This window comes from Impatiens glandulifera, chromosome 9 (assembly GCF_907164915.1).
Source record: "Impatiens glandulifera chromosome 9, dImpGla2.1, whole genome shotgun sequence".
Taxonomy (NCBI): domain Eukaryota; kingdom Viridiplantae; phylum Streptophyta; class Magnoliopsida; order Ericales; family Balsaminaceae; genus Impatiens; species Impatiens glandulifera.
The window spans coordinates 34,557,153-34,578,854 of NC_061870.1; the positions used below are offsets into that span (position 1 = coordinate 34,557,153).

Here is a 21,702-nt window from a genome sequence, read left to right on the forward strand (position 1 = left end):
GATAAAAAAAAATCTTGATATTTTTTGTTGTCCTAGGTATAGTTAAATTTTTTTTTTTTTTTTTGTTGAGATTAAAACAATAACAAAATAAAACTCTAACTTTTAATCTTAAATCACTAGGCTACAATCTTCTATGTTTAAAAATAAGATTTAACTAAACATCTTACTATTTGAAATAAATGGTATGCCTGGAAATGAGCGGCCCTAGCCCCGAGTATTTGCCGGACTTACCCCAGGGTCGGCCCTTCGTGGAAAGACCTAACTAGCCCATATAGATTTAGGCATAATCAATGAAATTGAAACCTAAGAGTGGAAGTGGACAAGTGCAGAGCAAAAATTTAAAAATACACAACTTGGTTTTGGAAGATATGGCACTCAAAGTTGTATAGCTGGTCGTCTTTCATATCGAGCCATTGAAGCAGCGCGTCGGGCTATAATAGATCTACTATAACTATAGATCCACGGTAAGGCCCAAGAATACATATTTACTCTTAGTAATAGCATAAGTGTCTCATTACCCATCTGAGAGGTCGTCTGTCTCAGGACCTCATGCTTATGATAGGTATCGTATCGTATCATGGCACCTTATCAGGTGTGATCCAAGTACCACAACACCGATCGTCTTTGGGGCATTCTCTTTCCCCTGGGAGATGTGATCTTTGGACCAAAAAGCCGAGCCTATCTTTCCTTCCAGTCAGTCTAAGATTCAATGGAAGTATAAGCATTTGAGCTAGACCAGTGAGCTATTACGCTTTCTTCAAAGGATGGCTGCTTCCAAGCCCACCTCCTGGTTGTCATCGCTCAATCACTTCCTTTTCCACTACGTCTGCTCCGGATGAAAGGAGAATAAGGGTATTAAGAAAAGGGATTTCCCAGCACTCACTGAGTAAGGAATCAAAAATATCTCTCGACAGAATTGATTATGTGTCCAGGTCGATCAGAGGTTCGACTTCCTTCTCCCCCACCTTTTAACCTTCCCTAAAAAAATAAAAAATAAAATAGTGAATTAAGATCTAAAAAATAACCCTTCAAAGCAGAGAGCTTGGAGCCAGACGAAACTGGAGTAGAAATGGGCTTGGCCGTAAGCCTACAGAACCCCGAAGAGGTTCTTACTATAGTCCACACTAATGGGAACTTAATTCATCGGCCTCAGTAAACAACTTACGGATGGAGAAGAGTCTCAACTGGTGAATAGTCATTATCTCTTCAACTCTATCCTGTGGGAGCCTTGCACCAGCTATCGCCTGAGAACTCGTAAAGCACTTCAAAAAGGCTTGATGACTCAAATTCCCGCTTGATTCAGCTTTCAAATTAACTAGCTTGGAGAGCATACTTGCCCTTGACTCTGACCTTGTGAAACTTACTTACTTTTGGTTCATTCTTTGACTGCTCCCCCACCAACAAAACCGGCTTTCTTCACCTTCCTCCGATGAAGCAGTCGAGAAGTCAATGGAAAAGGTACCATACCCGCGGATAGCAAGACAAAGAAGCTGCGATCACAACATGAAGAAGCAAAAAAGAGGGTCTTTCATCAAAACTACTTCTTTAGCTATTACCTTCTCCATTACTATGTTCTCATACGCGGGAATACCCCGTTTTCCATGAAGAAGATTTGGCTCGGCATGTTCTATTCAATATAGGTAGGAGAAGACCCCGAATCGGTAAAAGAATGGAGGAAGCAGAACCAGAAAGATCAGCTTTTGACAATAAATCTATTTCGGGTTCCAAACTGCGACCTCATCAATCCGAATAACTTCGCTGTAAAAACATAATTATAAATATTTGGAAACTTCTTGTTACTTACAATCTCCATACTTTTCGATAACAACGGTATTTTTTTGTCGTTATTGTCATTTACATACAAAATATTTTGAACCGACTAGACTTGAAGTGGATGAATTTGTCACCAACTTAATTGTGTCTAGCTATATAGAAAAAAAAACGAACCTTAAAGTCTTGAAAGTCAATTTTTAACTTTTATTTTTTTAGTCTTTAAAATTATATATTACTTTCCCTACATTTTCAATGATGCTATAAACAATATTAATTAGTTGATTCAGTTATAGATTATCATGAGCAATGTCATTCCTGATTCAATCTTTATGTATTGGCTTTATTGGATCAGAATTATTTAAAAAAACTCATTGGATTATATAACCTTTTTAGGATATAGATAGTAAAATATCTTGTTGTATTAATATAATAATAAATAAATAAAAGATGTTTTAATATTTTAATTGATGAGTGAATAAGAAAAGTATTAATTTATTTTAAATAATATAATTTTCAAATAATCCATAATTTAAAAATGATAATGGGTTTGATAAAGAGGAGTTGACTTACCATCCTGCATTCTCTTTCTGATTTTTTTTTTATTACCATCTTGTAAATTTTAAAAAAAATCTGCATACTGTATACGGTTTATATTATATTTTGAATAAATAAATAAAATTATCTTTTTATGTATAATTTAATATTGTTATTAAAAAATAAATATAATAAGAAACTAATAAAATAGAAATAATAAATAAATATATTAGATTATTTATGCTGTGTGAGATTAATTAGAATTGATGATGAGTAAAAGCTGCTTGTGATTAAATAAGAACCGTCCGATGAAAATTGGCTTCTCTTCCACGACCCCTCTGAAAGGAAACTTCCGATTGATTAGCGTTGTTGTTCTTCCTTCCCGCACACACAAAGAGAGACAAGAGTGAAGGAGATTGATTGATTGATTGATTAATAACAAGGTTAGATTCGAGTTTCCATTCAAAATTTGGATTAACTTTGATTCTCTTTCATTTCCGATTTCATTTGATACTCATTTGCTGATCTAGGGTTTAATTATCTAAAACTCAATCCGATTCTCCTTGTAGTTGTTTGTTTTGATCACATTGCGTACTGGCATATCCAAATTAACCTATTGTATTGGATTGTTTTAATTGATTTGTGAAGTTGTTGTTATTTCAGAAGTCGTATAAGTACTTGTGCTGATCATACTTTAGGGAAGAGAGAAAGGATGGTCTTGGTACTGGCCTTGGGGGATCTTCACATACCCCATAGGGCCCATGATCTGCCTGCTAAATTCAAGTCTATGCTCGTTCCTGGGAAGATCCAACATGTCATTTGCACTGGCAATCTAAGCATCAAAGTAAGTATTCTAATGCAAAGAAGATCTTATTCTAGGTCAACCTATTTCAATGAATTTGGTGTTTTTCGAGCTTTACTCAAGACATGCATTTGATTCAGGGTCACATTAAAGTTCAGTTGTTTCCAAATGTGATCTAATATGATCCACATCTGAATGATAATTTCAAATGAAACAGTTACTTGTTTGGTTTTTGTATCTCACATTTTATATGTTCAGGAAGTTCATGACTACTTAAAGAGTATATGCCCCGACCTGCATATTACTAAAGGGGAGTATGATGAGAGCACCCGTTACCCCGAGACTAAGACACTCACTATTGGTCAATTCAAGCTTGGCGTGTGCCACGGCCATCAGGTCTATATCATGCTTCTTTTCCATTCTCATTTTCTTTTCTTTTTTGAATTCTGAGGGATATTGGTTTACTTTATCCTCCATATGATGTCAACTTGATTACTTTTTTTTTTAATAAAGGTCATTGGTATTCATAGTATTTATTTGATTTTGTTCAATGCCCTTGTCTATTTACTGTTGTGAAGGTAATTCCTTGGGGAGATCTAGATTCACTAGCCATGCTTCAGAGACAGTTGGATGTAGACATACTTGTTACAGGCCATACCCATCAGTTCACTGCCTACAAACATGAGGCAGGTGTTGTCATAAACCCCGGTTCTGCAACAGGTGCACACAGCAGCATCACTTATGACGTGAACCCTAGCTTTGTTCTCATGGACATTGATGGCCTTCGTGTTGTTGTTTACGTCTATGAACTCATCGATGGAGAAGTTAAGGTTGACAAGATTGACTTCAAGAAAACTACTACTACTACTCACTAAGCACCACACTGAATTCTGTTTTTTCTTTCTTTTTCATATTAAGGAAGGATCTTAACAAGTGAGTCAGTGACTGACCCTCTTTGTTATATATGATCATTTGTATTAATCTCTTTTGCTTGCTTGTTTGAAGAACATGTGGTTATGTAGATGTTGTTGGTAACAAGTTTAAACAGATATTTGTTGAAATGGAAAAGTTGTTTTTTCTTTGTTTGGTTTATAAGTTAAAAAGCATTACATTAATCATATGTACTGATCAAAAAATTTATTCCCGGGATAGTTAGCATCACCCTTACAAATAGATCATAAGAAAACTCTTAGTTCATCTCTAACTCGATAGCAAAATCATAAGAAAACCGAGTCAAATGTGTGCTCAAATTGTGAACGGCACGATAAATATCATTCGACAAAGGATGAGAAGTATCTCTAACCAAAAATTTATTTACCTTATTCCCCAACTCTATCCAACTACAAGCAGCTGTCTTCTGTAAATTCTGGGTTTTCATCAAATTCCTGAATTTACAAACCTCTTGCCATTTATCTACACTAGCATACACATTTGATAGAAGAACATAGTTCCCAGAATTATCAGGCTCTTGTTCTATCAACTTATTCAATGAGATCTCAGCAAGTTCTAAATTCGATTGAATTCTACTCGCACTTAGTAAAGTCCCCCATACTACACCATTCGGCTCGAATTCCATTTCACATATAAATTTATAAGCTTCTTCAACTCTACCCGACCTGCAGAGAAGATCTACAATACAAGAATAATGTTCTATCTCCGGTTTAATCCCATGTTCTTCCCTCATGCTTTTAAAGAACTCGAAACCTAGCTGGACTAGCCCTGCGTGAGCACAGGCGGTTAGGAGACCCACATATGTTATACTATCAGGTTGAGTCCCGGTTTCTACCATTTTGGCAAACATAAGGAATGCGTCTTCGGCTAGACCATTTATGGCTAGCCCGGTTATGATGGAATTCCACGCCACTGTATCCTTTTGGGGCATTTTATTGAACACTTCACGGGCTTTCTCGATGTTCCCACATTTTGAGTACATAGCGAGTAAGGCTGAGGCGACGTACTTGTCTGAATCAAATCCGCGTTTCTCTATGTAGCCGCCGATTCTGTTACCAGTTTCTGCAGAGCCCAACTGAGAGCAAGCGGATAAAACACTAACGAGAGTGATATTATTCGGTTTGATGACTTTATCTTCCATTTTCTCGAATAGTTCTAGTGCTTCAGATGATCTTCCGTTTTGAGCATATCCAGAAATCATTGATGTCCATGCTACGGTATCTCGTTTAAGCATTTTGTCGAACACTTTACGGGCATCTTCTACTGCCCCACATTTTACATACATTTCTAGAAGTGCAGTCGAGACTACCATATTGTTATGCCAACCATTGTCATCAATAATCTGCTTTAAACTCATTCCCATTTCAAAATCCCCAAGCTTAGCACACATGGAGAGTGCAATTGCTACAGTCCACTCATTAGGTTGGAATTTCTCAGATTTCATTTGATCTAATATTCTAAACCCATCTTGATAAGCACCATTGTTTGCATAGCAAGATAGAATGGCATTCCAGGAGACAAGTGTTCTTTCAGGCATTTCATCGAACAGCTCTCGTGCCATGGAAATATTGCCATGCCTTGAATACCCAGATATCAAAGTATTATACATCATAGGATCCTTAACCAGAACCCCATCAAAAACTAATTTTGCAGAATTCAAATCACCAAATTTAGAATAGAAACCCAATAAAGAAGTCTGAACAAAAACACTTGATTCCAACCCATGCTTTACAACCAAAGAATGGACCTGTTTTTCAAACCCAGTATCTGAAGAAATTGAAGAACAAGACTTGAGGACAGAAGCAAAAGCATAACAATCGGTCCAAATACCTTTTTGGCGCATAGAAGAAAAGTGATGGATGGCTTCTCTGTTCAAAGAAAGCCTGGAGTAGGCAGATATGAAATGGTTGTAGAGAGTATGATCTGGGTGAGGAATTTCATCGAGCACCTGATGTGCATATTGTAAGAAGGATAGATTCAAGAGCTTCCTGGTGAAAAGCGGCATGAGAGATGGGAAGTTGGTGATGAGCAGGCCATGGATTTGGTTGATCTGAGCTATGTGGAGAGTTGATGAGTGGAGTAAGTTTTTCACATGAAGCTCCATACCTGGACTTGGACTGGATATATCGAGTTGCCACAATAAAAAAGATAGGAGTTTAAAAAATAATTATAACACGCTTAATATGTAATTCAATGAGACTATACATTAATATATATATTTGGAATTTAAGAAACTAGTTAAACTTTCCATAAACATATTATGTCCCTTGTACTAAAGATCGTTTTTGAAAATTTTTTAATTGAATATTTTTATATACAATTATATTTTTATAAAGATTTTCTTTTAAAAATTTGTTTTTCCTGTTAGGACTTGTTCATTCAGGTTATTTAAATAACCTAACTTAGTGGGTAAATGAGTCGAGTCGAATATCGAAATCGACTTAATTTGCATTATATATATTCGAACTCGATCTCGAATCAAATATCAAATATCAAATTTATACTTGAACTGAACTGGTTCACAATTTGAATTACAACTCGAAAATTAAATTTTATTAATTAAAATTACCTATTTTATTCTATGTTTATTTGATTATTTTCATGGTTGGAAAGTGAAAGGTGGCAGATCGAGGATGAAACATGTAGAATATCAATTTGCTCAATTGATTATACGGGAGATAAGAGGCAGAAGAAAATGATGAATTTTGAGGGAAGACTTGATAAAATATTATATATTATTATTATTATTATATAATATAATATATTATAAATATAAATGTTATAATGGAACTAAAAATATAAAACTCCAACTCTATTACAAATTTGAGTTCTTTGAATTTGACTCAACCTCTGTCTTCCTTTTTTACTGACCAATTCATAAAAAAAAATGGACTCATTTACACCCTAATTCAACCGAGTCAAACTTATTTTATTTTTTCTAAAATTTATCATTTCATTCATTTTATTAATTAAAATACTATTTATTTAAAATTATTATTTATTTTATCATTATATATTAGTATTTTAAATTTTTTATTAAAAAAATTATCTAATTCTCAAAATCATCATTAATTGTTATTTTATTAAATAAGTCATATTATAACCAAAACCCAAATTCCAAACAAACCCTTATGATTATCTTGCCTATTTTATTTTTATTTTTTTCATAACCATCTCAAATAAGAAACATTTAACTTTTTTGAATAATTGTACGTTTTTTATATCATTTGCTGAATTATCATAATAGAGACAGTTAGAGAAAGAAAATATAACTTTAAAAGTTAGTAAACTCTAAATGTGGAAAATATAAAAAGTGTAATAAGAAGTTAAATTTTTTGGATTCAAAATAGAACACAAATTGATTGTAACTCATTCTTACATAAAAGCGGTTATAGGTCGGATGATAAACATCAGAGGGACAAATGAAGATATTATTATATAGCGGCCTTAAAATTTGAAGTATTATAAGAAAAAAAATTGTTATTATTATTTGTTTCATTTGCTATATTTGAAGTTATATTAAAAAGATAATCTTATTGCAATTAATTAAAGTAATTTAGTATATATAATTTGTTAAATATTATGTTAATATATATTATGATTCATATTTAAACATTTTTACATACATTTCTTTACCTTTTTTAGGTCATAAGTTTGTTTTACAAGTATTTATTATAGTTTTTATATAGTAGCACTATTGAAAAAAATAATAATTATCTTTATTTGTGCATATAAGACACGAGATTAAATGAATACAACAATGTAGTAATTGGACATGTACTAAAAAAAATATAACAACTTAATTAATTTAAAGACTTTCAATCAACATCATCATATTATATGAATGTTTAAGGAGGTAGTTCTAGAACTGGCTAATTAGTCTCTCCGGTGCAACAGAATTCCAGAACTTCATTATTGAGTTGATGTTGATATGATGCTTCGATTTATGTATAGTTATGATAAAGTACTCTTTCTTTATTCTTGATCTAAATCTGCAAGGTAACAAACAAATATTTAGCTAAAGTTTATAAATTGATGATTTAATTAGATAAAGACGAGACTTACATTAAAACTGGTGGAATGGAAGGATCTAGTTATACTTAGTAAAGAAATGCTGATGGAGGAGGAGATGCTGATGGTGGCGGTGGGGATTTATAATAATATGGAGGTGGTGGAGATGGGGATGGTGGGGGTGGAGACTTGTAATAATAAGGTGGTGGAGATGGATCTGGTGGTGGTGGAGATTTATAGTAGTAAGGAGGTGGTGGAGATGGGGATGGGGATGGTGGTGGGGGAGATTTATAATAGTATGGTGGAGGAGGAGACGGTGAGGGAGGTGGTGGTGATTTATAGTAGTATGGAGGTGGCGGTGATGGATCGGGTGGTGGTGGAGATTTATAATAGTATGGTGGAGGAGGAGACGGCGAGGGAGGTGGTGGAGATTTATAATAGTATGGTGGAGGAGGAGACGGTGAAGGAGGTGGTGGAGATTTATAGTGGTATGGAGGTGGCGGTGATGGGTCTGGTGGTGGTGGAGATTTATAGTAGTATGGAGGTGGTGGAGAGGGGGATGGTGGTGGTGGAGATTTATAATAGTAGGGTGGAGGTGGCGATGGTGAAGGAGGTGGAGGAGATTTATAGTAGTAGGGTGGAGGCGGCGATGGTGAAGGCGGTGGTGGAGATTTATAGTAGTATGGTGGTGGTGGTGATGGATCTGGTGGTGGTGGAGATTTGTAATAGTATGGAGGTGGTGGAGATGGAGATGGTGGTGGTGGAGATTTGTAATAATAAGGTGGAGGAGGAGATGGTGATGGTGGTGGTGGAGATTTGTAATAATAAGGTGGAGGAGGAGATGGTGATGGAGGTGGTGGAGATTTATAATAGTATGGTGGTGGTGGCGATGGTGAAGGCGGTGGTGGAGATTTATAGTAGTATGGTGGAGGTGGAGATGGTGACGGAGGTGGTGGAGATTTATAGTAGTATGGTGGTGGTGGCGATGGATCCGGTGGTGGTGGAGATTTATAGTAGTACGGAGGTGGGGGTGATGGAGACGGTGGTGGTGGAGATTTATAATAATAAGGAGGTGGGGGTGATGGAGACGGTGGTGGTGGAGATTTATAGTAATATGGTGGTGGTGAAGATGGATCTGGTGGTGGTGGAGATTTGTAGTAATATGGCGGTGGAGGAGATGGAGACGGAGGGGGTGGCGATTTATAGTAGTAAGGATGAGGAGGAGATGGGGAAGGAGAAGGAGGTGGAGGCGATTTGTAATAGTAAGGTTGAGGTGGTGGAGGTGGTGACTTGTAGTAATAAGGAGATGGAGTCAATGGCTTAGTACATTCTTTAGATGGGGTTTTAGTGGCATAAGAAAAAGGTTTGGCATATAGCACAACTTCGTATTTTGACTTTGATTTTACTTTAAGAATGGCATCTTTCAATCCGTTTATTGCAACATTGCATGATGATCCTTTCGGTGGTGCGTGAAGCTTAGCTTTGCATGCGCTAGCTCCGTATTTTTTGTAATCAAATCCTTCAATAGTAACGGCAAACTTCCCATTTACTTTGGTTGTGCCATAACTTACTATTTCCTTTTTCTCATCTTTACATGTTACCTCTACAATAGCCCCTGTTAAATGAAATAATAATGAATAAAAGGTAAGTCATGACATATAAAGTATGCATGTTTTATAAATTGACTAATGTTAATTAATTACATTTTAATAATAAATGATATTTGGGTATCTTAATTGACTAAAATAGATAGGAGTGTTAACTACATATGGGAGAAGTCTTTGTTAATATATATAGATAAAAATAAAAATAAATTACCTTTAAGATGCTTTTTGTTATGGGACTTCTTGGGGTATGTCCAATCATAGCATTTGTAACAATAGACCTTTCCTATAACCTTCACAATAAGATGTTGATGGTGGTGGTGGGGAGGGTGATATGGTGGTGGAGGAGACTTGTAGACATAAACCGGTGAAGGTGGAGGTGGTGACTTGTAGACATATGCCGGTGAAGGTGGAGGTGGTGACTTGTAGACATATACCGGTGAAGGTGGTGAAGAAGGATCAGCGGATGGAGGAGGAGGAGATTTGTAATAATATGGTGGTGGAGGTGAAGGTGATGGTGGAGGAGGTGATTTATAGTAATAAGGCGGTGGTGGAGATGGTGAAGGTGGTGGTGGAGATTTGTAATAGTACGGTGGTGGTGGAGATGGAAAAGGTGGCGGTGGAGATTTGTAATAGTACGGTGGTGGTGGAGACGGTGACGGTGGAGGCGGTGATTTATAGTAATATGGAGGAGGTGGAGAAGGATCGGGAGGAGGAGGAGACTTGTAATAATATGGTGGTGGAGGAGAAGGTGATGGTGGAGGAGGTGATTTATAGTAATAAGGTGGTGGTGGAGATGGAGAAGGTGGTGGTGGGGATTTGTAGTAATATGGTGGTGGTGGAGATGGAGAAGGTGGTGGTGGAGACTTGTAATAGTATGGTGGGGGTGGAGATGGAGAAGGTGGTGGTGGAGACTTGTAATAGTATGGTGGTGGTGGAGACGGATCAGGAGGAGGAGGAGACTTGTAATAATATGGTGGTGGAGGTGAAGGTGACGGTGGAGGAGGTGATTTATAGTAATAAGGTGGTGGTGGAGATGGAGAAGGTGGTGGAGGAGATTTGTAATAGTATGGTGGTGGTGGAGAAGGTGAAGGTGGAGGTGGTGATTTATAATAATAAGGCGGTGGTGGAGATGGGAAAGGTGGTGGTGGGGTAGATGAATCCAAGGGCGGTGGTGGAGATTTGTAATAGTACGGTGGTGGAGGAGAAGGTGACGGTGGAGGTGGTGATTTATAGTAATATGGAGGAGGCGTAGATGGATCGGATGGTGGTGGCGGAGAATTGTATTGATAAGGTGGAGGAGGTGACGACGAAGGAGGGGGAGGTGAGTGGTAGTAATAAGGTGGTGGCGGCGAAGACAAAGGTGGAGGAGGAGAAGTATACAAGTAGGGCGGTGGAGAGTGAGATCCATAAGGAGCAGCCAACGAAAATGATGTTGAAGATATTGTCAATACGACGACAAAAAGTAGACGACCCCAAATGGGGCCGCTACTATGAGACCTCATTGAGTCTTGCAAATATAGAGATATGAGAAGTGTTAGTTGAGTTGTGAATTGAACAATGAAGCTTGAAGTATTTATACAAGGATGAAGAATGGATTGATCTAGGTAATATTTAGTAGTAGAAGTTAGTGCATGAAATTGAATTAATTTAAAAGGTCAACTTATTGCTAATTAATAAATTAATTGTTTAAAGGATTGTGTAAGCTTATAATTCGGAACTCTTCACATGGAGACTATGAATTGTTAAAAGTTATCACTTCATGAATCCTGACAGTTATTCATTTTTAAACATAAATAAATAATATTAATAATATTCTTCCAATTTATTTTAATCAACACGATCTCTCCTCTTACCATGTGCAAAGGAAGGAAGGAAGACAGGAAGCAACATGATTCTTAGAAATAAATAAATAAATAATTAGCATGATTCAAGTAAAATATTGTAACATATAATTGATAATAAGTACAAGTAAAATATTTTTAAATGATAGTGTATGTGGTATTTAAAAATATCTTAATTTAAAATTTAGATTGTATTAGTATAAATAATATTAATAAGTGTAAAAATCTTATTTTTAAAAAATAGTCATTAATTTATAAATATATAGATAAATGGTATTAATCAATTTTAGCAAAAAAAAATGCTGAAATCAGCAATATCATTACATGTTTAAAAATTTGTCAAATTTTAATTAATAATAATATAGATATATAAATAGTAATTAACATTAATTTTAATCTAATGACCCTAGTTAGTAGGATACCTGTTTTGACCATGTTTATTTATCTAAGCAATGTGCTTTAGTATTAAATTAGTGTGGATTGTCAAGTGGGAAGATTTTGTTTTTTAACTTCTTTCAAGTTAAATTATTATTATTTAAATGTAGGAAATTGTCACTATTTCATGACATTTAATCTCTCATACACCAATTATTATTATTAGAACGATAAAAGATCTAAAATTCAATATTTCAGGATATTTAAAGTGTTTACCCTCTATATTTGATGAAGAATGAATGGTAATTAAATTAAATAGTAGCCGCTTTGAACCACCTTAGTTTTACGGGTCATTACTAACAGTAGACATTTGTTCAATAGAGTATTTGTTTTGCATTGACTTTTCCTGCCTAGAGATTTCTATTTTGTGCACATGAATTCTAACATTTAAATAATATACTTTAAATGAATTACCATTCTCTTTGAAAACCCACCTTCTTTCATATTAAAAAAAAAAATCAGATTCAAATAAATATTTACTTATTAAAATAGTAAAAGTAAAAATAGTATGGTTTAAAAGAAAAAATATATTATATTCGATTTTCACTAATAACACGTCAATAAACTTATTGGTTAAGAGAAATATGTTAATTTCGTACCTAAAAAAAATAAAATTAATGGAGGCCAAGGGCACCGAATCTATGTTAGGACTTAGTCCAATTCGTTTTTTTTTATTGAATGCGACATATTTCTAAGTTATTAATTTTAGTCGCTTAATATCATAGTTAACTATGATGTCTCTATCAATCTAGATAATAAGTTATGATTTAAAATAAATAAATAACATAATGTCTATTGACCCTTACAGCAGCATTGACCAAACAATACGGCCTAGCATGTCAATATGCATATGCTTATACTGATAAAAACCCGATTTCAAAAATAACATCTTATTTACGACGGGTTTATGGATATATTGCCTTCTTTAGCGACATTTTCTTACACAGTTTAATATTAGTCACAGTTCATTTTGAATTTATGCGGTTTTTTTTATTATTATTATTTTAAACTATTTTCAAATACTTGTAATATTATATTTATTTCTTCAAATTTAATATAGTTTTTTTTTCTAACTAAAAATAAATCAAATTAAAATTTCAAATATATTAAATTTTATAACTCCCTAAAGCACTAAATATGAATAACCATGAACATAAAAGAAAAAATATATATATGTATATATATTTCTTTTTTTAATACATTTTATGCCAAAGTATTTTAGATATATAGCAAAGTGCTATCAAGTTTTGTAATTTGAGAAAAGAAAAATGAATACATAGACTTCATTTAAAAACAATTTTTTTATGGGAATATTTTTAATGTGAGATTATATATTTAAATACTACACAAATAAAATTTATTAATAATTTTATTGAATGAGATATATTGTTGAGTTATCAGTTATCACAGGGCACGGCTCCAGCCAAGTATGGCAATTGACTGGTAGCTAACTAATACTTTTTATTTAATGTGAAATATGTCATTTTATTAAATTATTATTATTTTTTATATTAATTTAGTTCGAACTCATAATTTTTACCATTTGAGGAATGACGCATGTTATAAAATAATATTTTTATTTATTTATATATTATTATTTTTTAAATTATCAACATAAATTAAAAATAATAAAAAACCTGTAAACAAAAAGAAAAGCATAAAAATAAATAAATATAAAAATAGAATACAACTACTTTACCAATATATTTTAGATGTAGATCCATTTATATATATTGTTATTATAAAATTAATAATAAATACTAAACTTTTAAATTTTAATATTTATTTATTGTATATACAATTAATGTTAAATTATTAATATTTGTTGTCCATAAATATGTAGATTTGTTTTTGTAAGATTTTGTTTGTATATGCTAACATTGAATCTAAATGAATCATATTTAACTTTAAGTGCATTAATATGATATTTCTTTGAGATTACGATTATACACAATAATCTTGTAATGATAATAACTTGATTTGAAAATAAATAAAATTACATATTTTATTTTTGCTGTTAAGCTTAAGTTTCAACTTATTTTTCATTAATTAATTATACTCAAATAAAAAAATAAAAAATAAATTGTATTTAAACTTTTTGAATGATCACATTTTATATTTTATTATTGAGTTTATAATTCAGACAAACTATATAATTAAATTATGTTGTCAATTAATAATAAGTCAAAAAGTATTTTTTTGTAAAATTATTATTTTATCACAATTATCATCCTGATAATTACAAACAACTTTATAATTACAATTATTTAAAAAAAAAAGTAAAAGGTGGAGGTGATTTATTTTTAATATGATATATATAATTAAATTAGATATAAATAAAATTAAATTATATAAAAAGTTTGAAAGAAAAAAGATTACCAAATAAATATATAGTCTTAATTAGGCCACAAATCAGATCATTTTCAATTTAATTAAAAAAATATCACTCTTGATTTAATTTAGATACTTTTCTAATATAATACAAAATAACAAAATTTAAATCATAATTAATAGCTTTGGATATGATCCAATTAGCCTTAGATCATCTTGAATTGAATTTGGCATTAGTAACGGGAAATTAGACTAATTATTTCAAATATTATGATTTAATTAATTAATTAATTAATTAATTAAATTCAAAATTTGAATTCCTAAGTTCAAAATAAAGAGCGTTCTAATAAGACATCAGCAGGCTGTCGCGGGACCGATAATGGGTCCCAGATAATGAGCCGTTTCACCTTTCTTTCTTTTTCTCTAAGATCTGTTTGTTTTACACTAAAAATAATCACTTCCTCCACTGTGTTTACTTCAAGTAACCAAACAGGGCAGAAGGATATTTTGAGTTCTCAAATTTCCCGCCCATATGGGGCCACGTGTCGGATGAAGCTCAGTTATCTTATTTTCTCAACTTCCGCAGTGCTATAAATTCAGGCATTCTCTCTTTCCTTCATCAAATTGCTTGCTATCTTAATACAACAACAAAAATTCAGATAAGATCAGATCGTTAACTGCAAACAATGGAAGGATCAATGGAGGAATCCACCAAAGAACAATCTTCTGCACCGCCTGGTAAACTATGCTTTAAACCTCTATAATCATGAATAGAAATGACCGATTATTGATTGAATCGGTCCTTATCGTTCTGAATTTGCTTTGCAGTTAGCGCAGGGAAGACAACTACGAAACTTCGATATCCGCTGCGATCGGCAACTACGAAATCCAAGGAGGAGAAACCGTCAGTTACTGAATTGAACAAATCATCTGCTTCGAAGAGGTTCGATATCTCTTGATCTCCCTCTTTAAACTCGTTTTCAACTTGAATAGGCTGCCTGTTTCTGAAAATATACCTTATCTGAATTGTTGTTCATTTTGTAATATATAACAATTTTGCTTGATTTCTATTTCATCACATTTGTTGGAGGAGTATTTGATGAAACATTCTGTAGAATCTCATATTGTCTAGTGTCAAGGCAATTTCCGATTAGGTTTTTCAATTGAATAGTTTTATTATTATTATTATTATTCAGGGGTAGACCACCATCCAGTGTAGCCAAAAGTGTGAGTGTCCTTGATCTATCTGGCAAGAACAGATCATCGGCTAAGCCTCCTAGAAGGCTCTCTGTTCCTTCAAAACCTACTCCCAGTTCTAATCCTAGACCAGTTGGTAACATTTCTCCCATCTCTGAGGCAAACAAGGCGAAAAGGCTGTTTGGTAGTCAAGGAAAAAACGGCACACCAGCTTCAGATTATTCCAGATCCTACTTAACAACAAGCAGGGGAAAGAATCTGTTATCATCAACCTCATATTGGCTATCACATATTAAGCAATCTGAATCTGCAGCCAAGCACAATATTTCACTTGGATTCTTTAAACTCGCACTAGAAGCTGGATGCGAGGTAGGTACTCTATACTTTTATATAACATTCAAATCCAAATATACATTTCTTGATTGATGATCACTCTTAAAATTACATGGCAGCCGATTCAGAAAATGAGAGATGAACTGAAATCCTATGCGCGTAGACATAATATTGTTGTTTTGGGAGAAGCTGTGGCAGCAACAGGGAAAGAGTTATTTGAAAGCTATAACATCTCAGAACACTTTGAGCAGTTACAGATGTCTGATACGAGTTCCCAAGTCCCTGAAGATGGAAGAAGTCGGTCATCTGATGATGATGTGAGGAGCTCTTCCTCCATTACTAGAGGAGGAGGAGCTCGAGAAGTAAAAACAAGATCTTTGAAAGCTCTTACTACTCCGACTTCTAAAGCAGCAGCAACAGCAGCTTCTTTAGCCATCATCCCACCATTATCAAACGAGACCAATAAGAAGGATAATAACCCTGGAACAAAGATGGCCACAAGGGTATCTTCTACTTCTTATTATAGGAAAGCAACATCAACAACTAACAAAACTGGTTCTGGTTCAGAAAGAGGAGGCAATTTAGATAAAAGTAGTAGTCAGATGAAGAAGAAGCCACGCAGGCAAGAGATGGAGAAAGGAGGAGCCAAGGAAGATAATGATAATAATGCAACTAATGAAAAAAAGGGTATGTTTTATTTATTTAGTAGTATTATGATCCTGATTCAATATAATAAAAAACTTAATTACCCATTATTATTTTATAGGTGAAGTTGATGATAGCTCACCAACTAAGAAGGTCGATGTCCTGCTTCAAGAGAACAAAGAGAACCTGGTAAGAGAGTTGTTGTTCTTCTTCAAAGCATTACTATTACAAAGATGAAGTGTTTTAATAAATGATTTATCAATTTTGTTATGCAGGATGCTCTTCAGAAGATGGGAGAAATGAGTTTAACAACCACTATCCAAGTTTAAACAGGAAGAAATCCAAGAGTGCAGTTGAAAGTAAATGATGACTAAAGAGTGCTTTTTTTTTTTGAATTATTGTGTGGGTTGTTGTTGGAAGAAGAAACTGGTTATATGGTAAAAGTGTGAAATTTGAAAGATTTATTTTCTTAATTTGGGATGTTTTTTTTTATATATATATTATAATGGTCTTTTGTACTGTACTAAGTAGTACTTATCATTATCCTCAAACTCAATGGTTTATTGTGATTGAGTGGTTGATTGGGACAAATCCTTATATATACATTATATTGAAAATAATATATTTTGTTTTTCTTTCTTTTTAGAAGTGTTAAAAATTGTGTATTATTTTTTTTTTTTAGAGCTCGATACTGGGTTCTCTTTATAGTATAGATCAAACGCAAGACTTTGTATTCGGAGGGAGGATGGACAAGTGTGGGTGGGGAAGGAATAACCAACTATATAGAAAAGGCATATAGCATCATTTATTTTAATTTAAAGAATCTAACTTTCTTTCTTCCTTACTTTATCCTCTCTAAAAGTATCTGATTCTTGAGGCCATTAACAAATCTTCTACAACAAAATAATAATAATTTGAAATTGAAAAAATAAAAATCTTGTTATTGAACAATAATAATAATGTTTATTTCAGACTGTGTCAGAGGTGCCTATCTGTCTGTCTCTCCCCCACTTACTGCAAAATGCAAATGGCCCTCAGGGACTCCAGTTGTTTTTCATAGTATGGGGATGGAGGTTTATCAAAAATAGAGTTTGATTCGTAGCCTTTTGGTTAATTTGACATTTTTTCATAAATTGTCACATTTTTGTTTGAAAGAATAACAAGTAAAGGACTTGTTTGTGAAGAATTATTATTATATTTGTGTATTTCCTCCTATAAACAACTTCACTTCAAAGGCATGTTAGATCATTGATTTTACCTACCAAATGGGGGTTATTAATTAAGTTTGACAATTGATGAATAAGAAGAGATGAAGGAAAGGAGATAAATAGACAAGGAAAGAAAAGGGAGATGCTGATGCTTCTATTCCTATTCCTTATATAGTTATTCATATTCCTATTCTTCTATTCAAACTTTATTCAAAATGTTGCAGACTTAGCTTTTTGGTTTTACTAAAAGGGAAGAGGTCCCTCCAGATATATTTTCTAACTGTCTCAAACAAGCAATCTTTTCTTCTTCTTTCTTTCTTTCTTTCTTTCTTTCTTTCTTTCAGATTGATTAACTACTAGGCCAACAACAACAACAGCTTTAAATTCTATTTTTATAAATATAACAATCACAAAACTTACCAAAACACATCATACTGTTCTAATCAAGACAATCTTACATGGGGTTAAAATTTAACAACTCAAGTGTCAAATGATTTTCATTCACATCAGACCCCCTATTTCATTCTCTCTAAGAATGCAGTTCAGATCTTCTGCTACCGATTGCCGTGTTCCCCTGTGGCGCACCAATCAGATTGCAGCATTATTAATTTAATAATAAATAAATCTGGGCAGGAGACGGAGGGAGGGAGAATCCGGAATCCGGGTTTAGGCCCGGGTTCACACAAGACGCCGTTAACGGAAGCGCCCGTTAACGCCAGGAAATAATATAATATTCAGATAATACCCAGATAAGATATCTTCGCTCTGATCTACACGCCCGTTGCCATGATCCTCATGTAAACCCCGCATACCCACCCATGAGAAGAACGCCTGCCGTTCATGAAAATACACTTACACGTCCATGTAAAGACCGAATTGACATGCATATTATATTTACGTTTTTTAAATATTAGTTTAATTTATTAAATAATACAGGCAGCGATATAATATTCGCTTCAATTAATTCAATCTTTTATTTTCTCGGATTTTATATTTTTTTTTTATGTAATTATTTTTTACCTCGAGACTCTCTGGAGCGAAGATATATATGCTTCAATTAATTTTAATAAAAACCTCATGTAAAACCCCCCTACCCACCCATGTGAAGACCGCTTGCCTACCATGTAAAGACACTTACCCGTTTATGTGAAGGCCAAAATGACATGGATTTTATATTTCCGTTTATTAAATATTAATTCAATTAATTGAGGATGACATGCAGCGACCGAACAAATCTTCGCCTCAATTACCGGCTTGTTTTCTTTTTCCATTTTTTTTTTATTTCATTTTTTTTGCCCCGAGACTCTCTGGAGCGAAGATATATTTGCTTCCATTAAGTTTAATAGAAACCTCATGTAAAACCCCCCTACCCACCCATGTAAAGACCTCTTGCCTACCATGTAAAGACACTTACCCGTTTATGTAAAGACCAGAATGACATGGATTTTATATTCCCGTTTATTAAATATTAATTCAATTAATTGAAGATGACATGCAGCAACCGAACAAATCTTCGCTTCCATTCCTTGGCCACATTTTTTTTTTATTCCGTTTATTAATAAATGTTAATGTAATTAATTTAAATTGAAAATCAGTACACGACCAAATATTCGCTTGAATTTTGTTTTTCGAGTAGACGATTGAAAGCGAAGATTTCTTATTTTCCAATAATTTTAGCCTGACGTTCATGTAAAACAACCTCCCCTCACATGAGAAGCCAACTTGACTGTCATGTAAATTCACTTACCCGTGCATTTACATTCCACGAATAAATCTTCGCTTCTATGAATACTATCTCTTTTACATTTATTTTTATCATTTCTTTATGAATTTACGATATCGAACGAATATTTATTCGCTTCCATTACTAGTTGATATAATTTCAATTTCCCGCTACAAGCCGACTATCCCTCTATTTCATTTTCATAAGCAACTGTTCATATTCTTCTCTCTCTATCTCCCGGCGATAATCCAAACACTGAACGTCGAAACCCTAGATATTTCGTTTATACTACAAGGATTTCTTCTGAACATGTCGGGTAACCAAGGCAACAACATGGAAGTGGATCATCCCATCGACTCCCGAGAGGTCGTCTTGCAAGTTTGTAGGAGCATAACCGAAAACGAAACTGCACCCACTCCGGCATCCAACGTCAATCCCAGCACTAAACCAGAGAGGTATGTTCATCTTATTGTGTTTATACTAATTTTACACATGTTTATTCAATTTATTTCGTTGAATACTGATTTATGCTATCCCACCCAAAATAATGACTTCGAGGTTTAATAACTTTACATATGAAAGGAAGAGGAAGAGAAATCCGAAGACGAATACTAAGTCGTCGATGACTGCTGAATCAGTTTCCACAGTTGCTGTCGAAGCTACTGATGTTGCTGCAGGTACTGATGAGATTTTACCACCACCTTTTCCCCCTAAAAAAAAACGAAATGTTATTCATACCTCCACTCCAACAGTCGATGAAGAGTTACCAGAAGCACCCCCAGAAACCACTAATATTTCTCCGTCTACTACCCCATTCGATGAAGAGTTTCCCCCCTCTCCCCAAAAAACCAAAACCCGCAAGAAACGTCCAGTGACATTTCTAACCAGATCATCACCTCATGGCCTCGCTCAACTCATTCCTCAATTGAGCGTAGAACAGAGGGAAGCCGTTAAGGAAATCGGGTTTGGTTCTCTTCTTACAATGGGCGTCTCCAAGTGCCTTGCTCATTTTTCTAAACATGTAATCCAATCTTTTGACCCGGATAAGAGTTCTCTGGTATTGGCCAACGGTGATGAGATCCGTATCGATGAAGATCTCGTACAGCTCGTGATGAACCTCCCTAGAGGCTCAATGAACGTAGTCGAGTCCGTTGGGTTGGACAAGACTAAGGACCCTGCTTATTTTAATTTCTTGAGGGATTGGAAGACCAGATGGACCGGGGAAGACTCCAAAGCTCCCGAAACACTTTCTATGATCCCCAAGATATTAAGTAACACAAGTGCAGACAACGATTTCAAAATAGACTTCGTTGTCTTTGTTGTCTCTAGTTTTTTATGTCCTGTTCAAAATTCACGAGCCAGGTAAACATGTATTCAAACCTCTTATATATCTAATTGTATTTTTGAATACTGACAAATGTATTTTTTTCATTTCAGGTTCAAAATTCTCAAATCCTTAATGGAGGTTGATAACATAAAGGAACTGAACTGGTGCCACTTTACACTTCAACGATTGATTGACAGTGTAAGAAGTTGGAAAGAAAAAGCAAGTAAAAATAAAAATCCATATTTCGATGGACCTATAACCCTTTTATCGGTAAGTATTGTTGCCTCTCTTATATATGATTTATAGATATGTAATATTTTCTAACATGTCTCCCACTCCTTTACTCCAGATTTGCTACCTAGATGGTGTTTTTGTGGAAGGTGAACGTATCCCCTACGAAAGAAAATTTCCAATCATCTCCTGTTGGGATGACGTCAGCGTGTTGGAGTTTACCAACTTAGAAGGTCGTGCCGGTGGTTTTGGGCTTGGCAGGGCAAGGGCGCGCCTAGCAGTTAGACAACCCGAGAATCCAGTTGACTCGGTTGAAGTAAAAGAAGACGATAATGAGGTATGTGGAAACAATAAATTGACTCCCATTGTTCTTTATTATCCTGTTTTCAAGATTAATGAAGTATGTTTTTCATAATGTACAGTTGTTGACATCCAAAATCCTGCAAACTTTTAAAGATACAGCCCAACAGCTGAATTACCTATCAGGGGAGTTGGAGAAACGCAACATCGATCCGAAGCCCTTTTTTGAGGCCGGTTTCCTGAACCTCAGAGAGTCTGAAGGCTTCATGAAACACTTGAAGGTGGTGTTCGATGGTCCGGTTCATGTAGGTGTGGAAGATCCTACAAGGGAGGCACTTGTGGACACTTTACCGTGTGCGGGCTTGAAAGTCATTAGTCCCCGGGTTGATTACACATGTGAGACTGCATTGGAGGACCATGCAGACAATCCAACAACACGGGTTGAACAGAATG

General features: G+C 34.4%; 4 protein-coding genes across 4 annotated transcripts; 2 read left to right on the forward strand and 2 right to left on the reverse strand.

Annotated features, from left to right (window-relative positions):
- Positions 1-2,604: 2,604 nt before the first annotated feature.
- Positions 2,605-4,192, forward strand: LOC124914334 (vacuolar protein sorting-associated protein 29). The gene is made up of 4 exons (XM_047454855.1): positions 2,605-2,750; positions 2,971-3,151; positions 3,368-3,505; positions 3,688-4,192. Exons 2-4 carry the CDS (start codon positions 3,020-3,022, stop codon positions 3,982-3,984), a joined length of 567 nt encoding a protein of 188 aa, XP_047310811.1. The 5' UTR covers positions 2,605-2,750; positions 2,971-3,019; the 3' UTR covers positions 3,985-4,192.
- Positions 4,014-6,205, reverse strand: LOC124914333 (pentatricopeptide repeat-containing protein At1g08070, chloroplastic-like). The gene has a single exon (XM_047454854.1). It carries the CDS (start codon positions 6,162-6,164, stop codon positions 4,299-4,301), a length of 1,866 nt encoding a protein of 621 aa, XP_047310810.1. The 5' UTR covers positions 6,165-6,205; the 3' UTR covers positions 4,014-4,298.
- A 1,955-nt stretch (positions 6,206-8,160) lies between these two features.
- LOC124916315 (extensin-2-like) lies at positions 8,161-11,180 on the reverse strand. The gene is made up of 2 exons (XM_047457040.1): positions 9,890-11,180; positions 8,161-9,686 (listed from the first exon to the last, which is right to left on the reverse strand). Exons 1-2 carry the CDS (start codon positions 11,178-11,180, stop codon positions 8,161-8,163), a joined length of 2,817 nt encoding a protein of 938 aa, XP_047312996.1.
- Positions 11,181-14,861: 3,681 nt separating this feature from the next.
- LOC124915113 lies at positions 14,862-17,100 on the forward strand. Its single transcript, XM_047455771.1, has 6 exons — positions 14,862-15,023; positions 15,114-15,228; positions 15,482-15,851; positions 15,935-16,502; positions 16,582-16,649; positions 16,736-17,100. Exons 1-6 carry the CDS (start codon positions 14,972-14,974, stop codon positions 16,787-16,789), a joined length of 1,227 nt encoding a protein of 408 aa, XP_047311727.1. The 5' UTR covers positions 14,862-14,971; the 3' UTR covers positions 16,790-17,100.
- Positions 17,101-21,702: the final 4,602 nt, after the last annotated feature.

What these genes read in the sequence shown, in the direction of transcription:
- LOC124914334 (XM_047454855.1), top strand. Translation starts at nt 3,020, where the DNA reads ATGGTCTTGGTACTGGCCTTGGGGGATCTTCACATACCCCATAGGGCC. An exon ending in CTGGCAATCTAAGCATCAAA is followed by an intron (nt 3,152 to 3,367) that starts GTAAGTATTCTA and finishes TTATATGTTCAG; the next exon opens with GAAGTTCATGACTACTTAAA. An exon ending in GCGTGTGCCACGGCCATCAG is followed by an intron (nt 3,506 to 3,687) that starts GTCTATATCATG and finishes ACTGTTGTGAAG; the next exon opens with GTAATTCCTTGGGGAGATCT.
- LOC124914333 (XM_047454854.1), bottom strand. Translation starts at nt 6,164, where the DNA reads ATGGAGCTTCATGTGAAAAACTTACTCCACTCATCAACTCTCCACATA.
- LOC124916315 (XM_047457040.1), bottom strand. Translation starts at nt 11,180, where the DNA reads ATGAGGTCTCATAGTAGCGGCCCCATTTGGGGTCGTCTACTTTTTGTC. An exon ending in TAACAAAAAGCATCTTAAAG is followed by an intron (nt 9,687 to 9,889) that starts GTAATTTATTTT and finishes TTCATTTAACAG; the next exon opens with GGGCTATTGTAGAGGTAACA.
- LOC124915113 (XM_047455771.1), top strand. Translation starts at nt 14,972, where the DNA reads ATGGAAGGATCAATGGAGGAATCCACCAAAGAACAATCTTCTGCACCG. An exon ending in ACAATCTTCTGCACCGCCTG is followed by an intron (nt 15,024 to 15,113) that starts GTAAACTATGCT and finishes TTTGCTTTGCAG; the next exon opens with TTAGCGCAGGGAAGACAACT. An exon ending in AAGAGAACAAAGAGAACCTG is followed by an intron (nt 16,650 to 16,735) that starts GTAAGAGAGTTG and finishes TTTGTTATGCAG; the next exon opens with GATGCTCTTCAGAAGATGGG.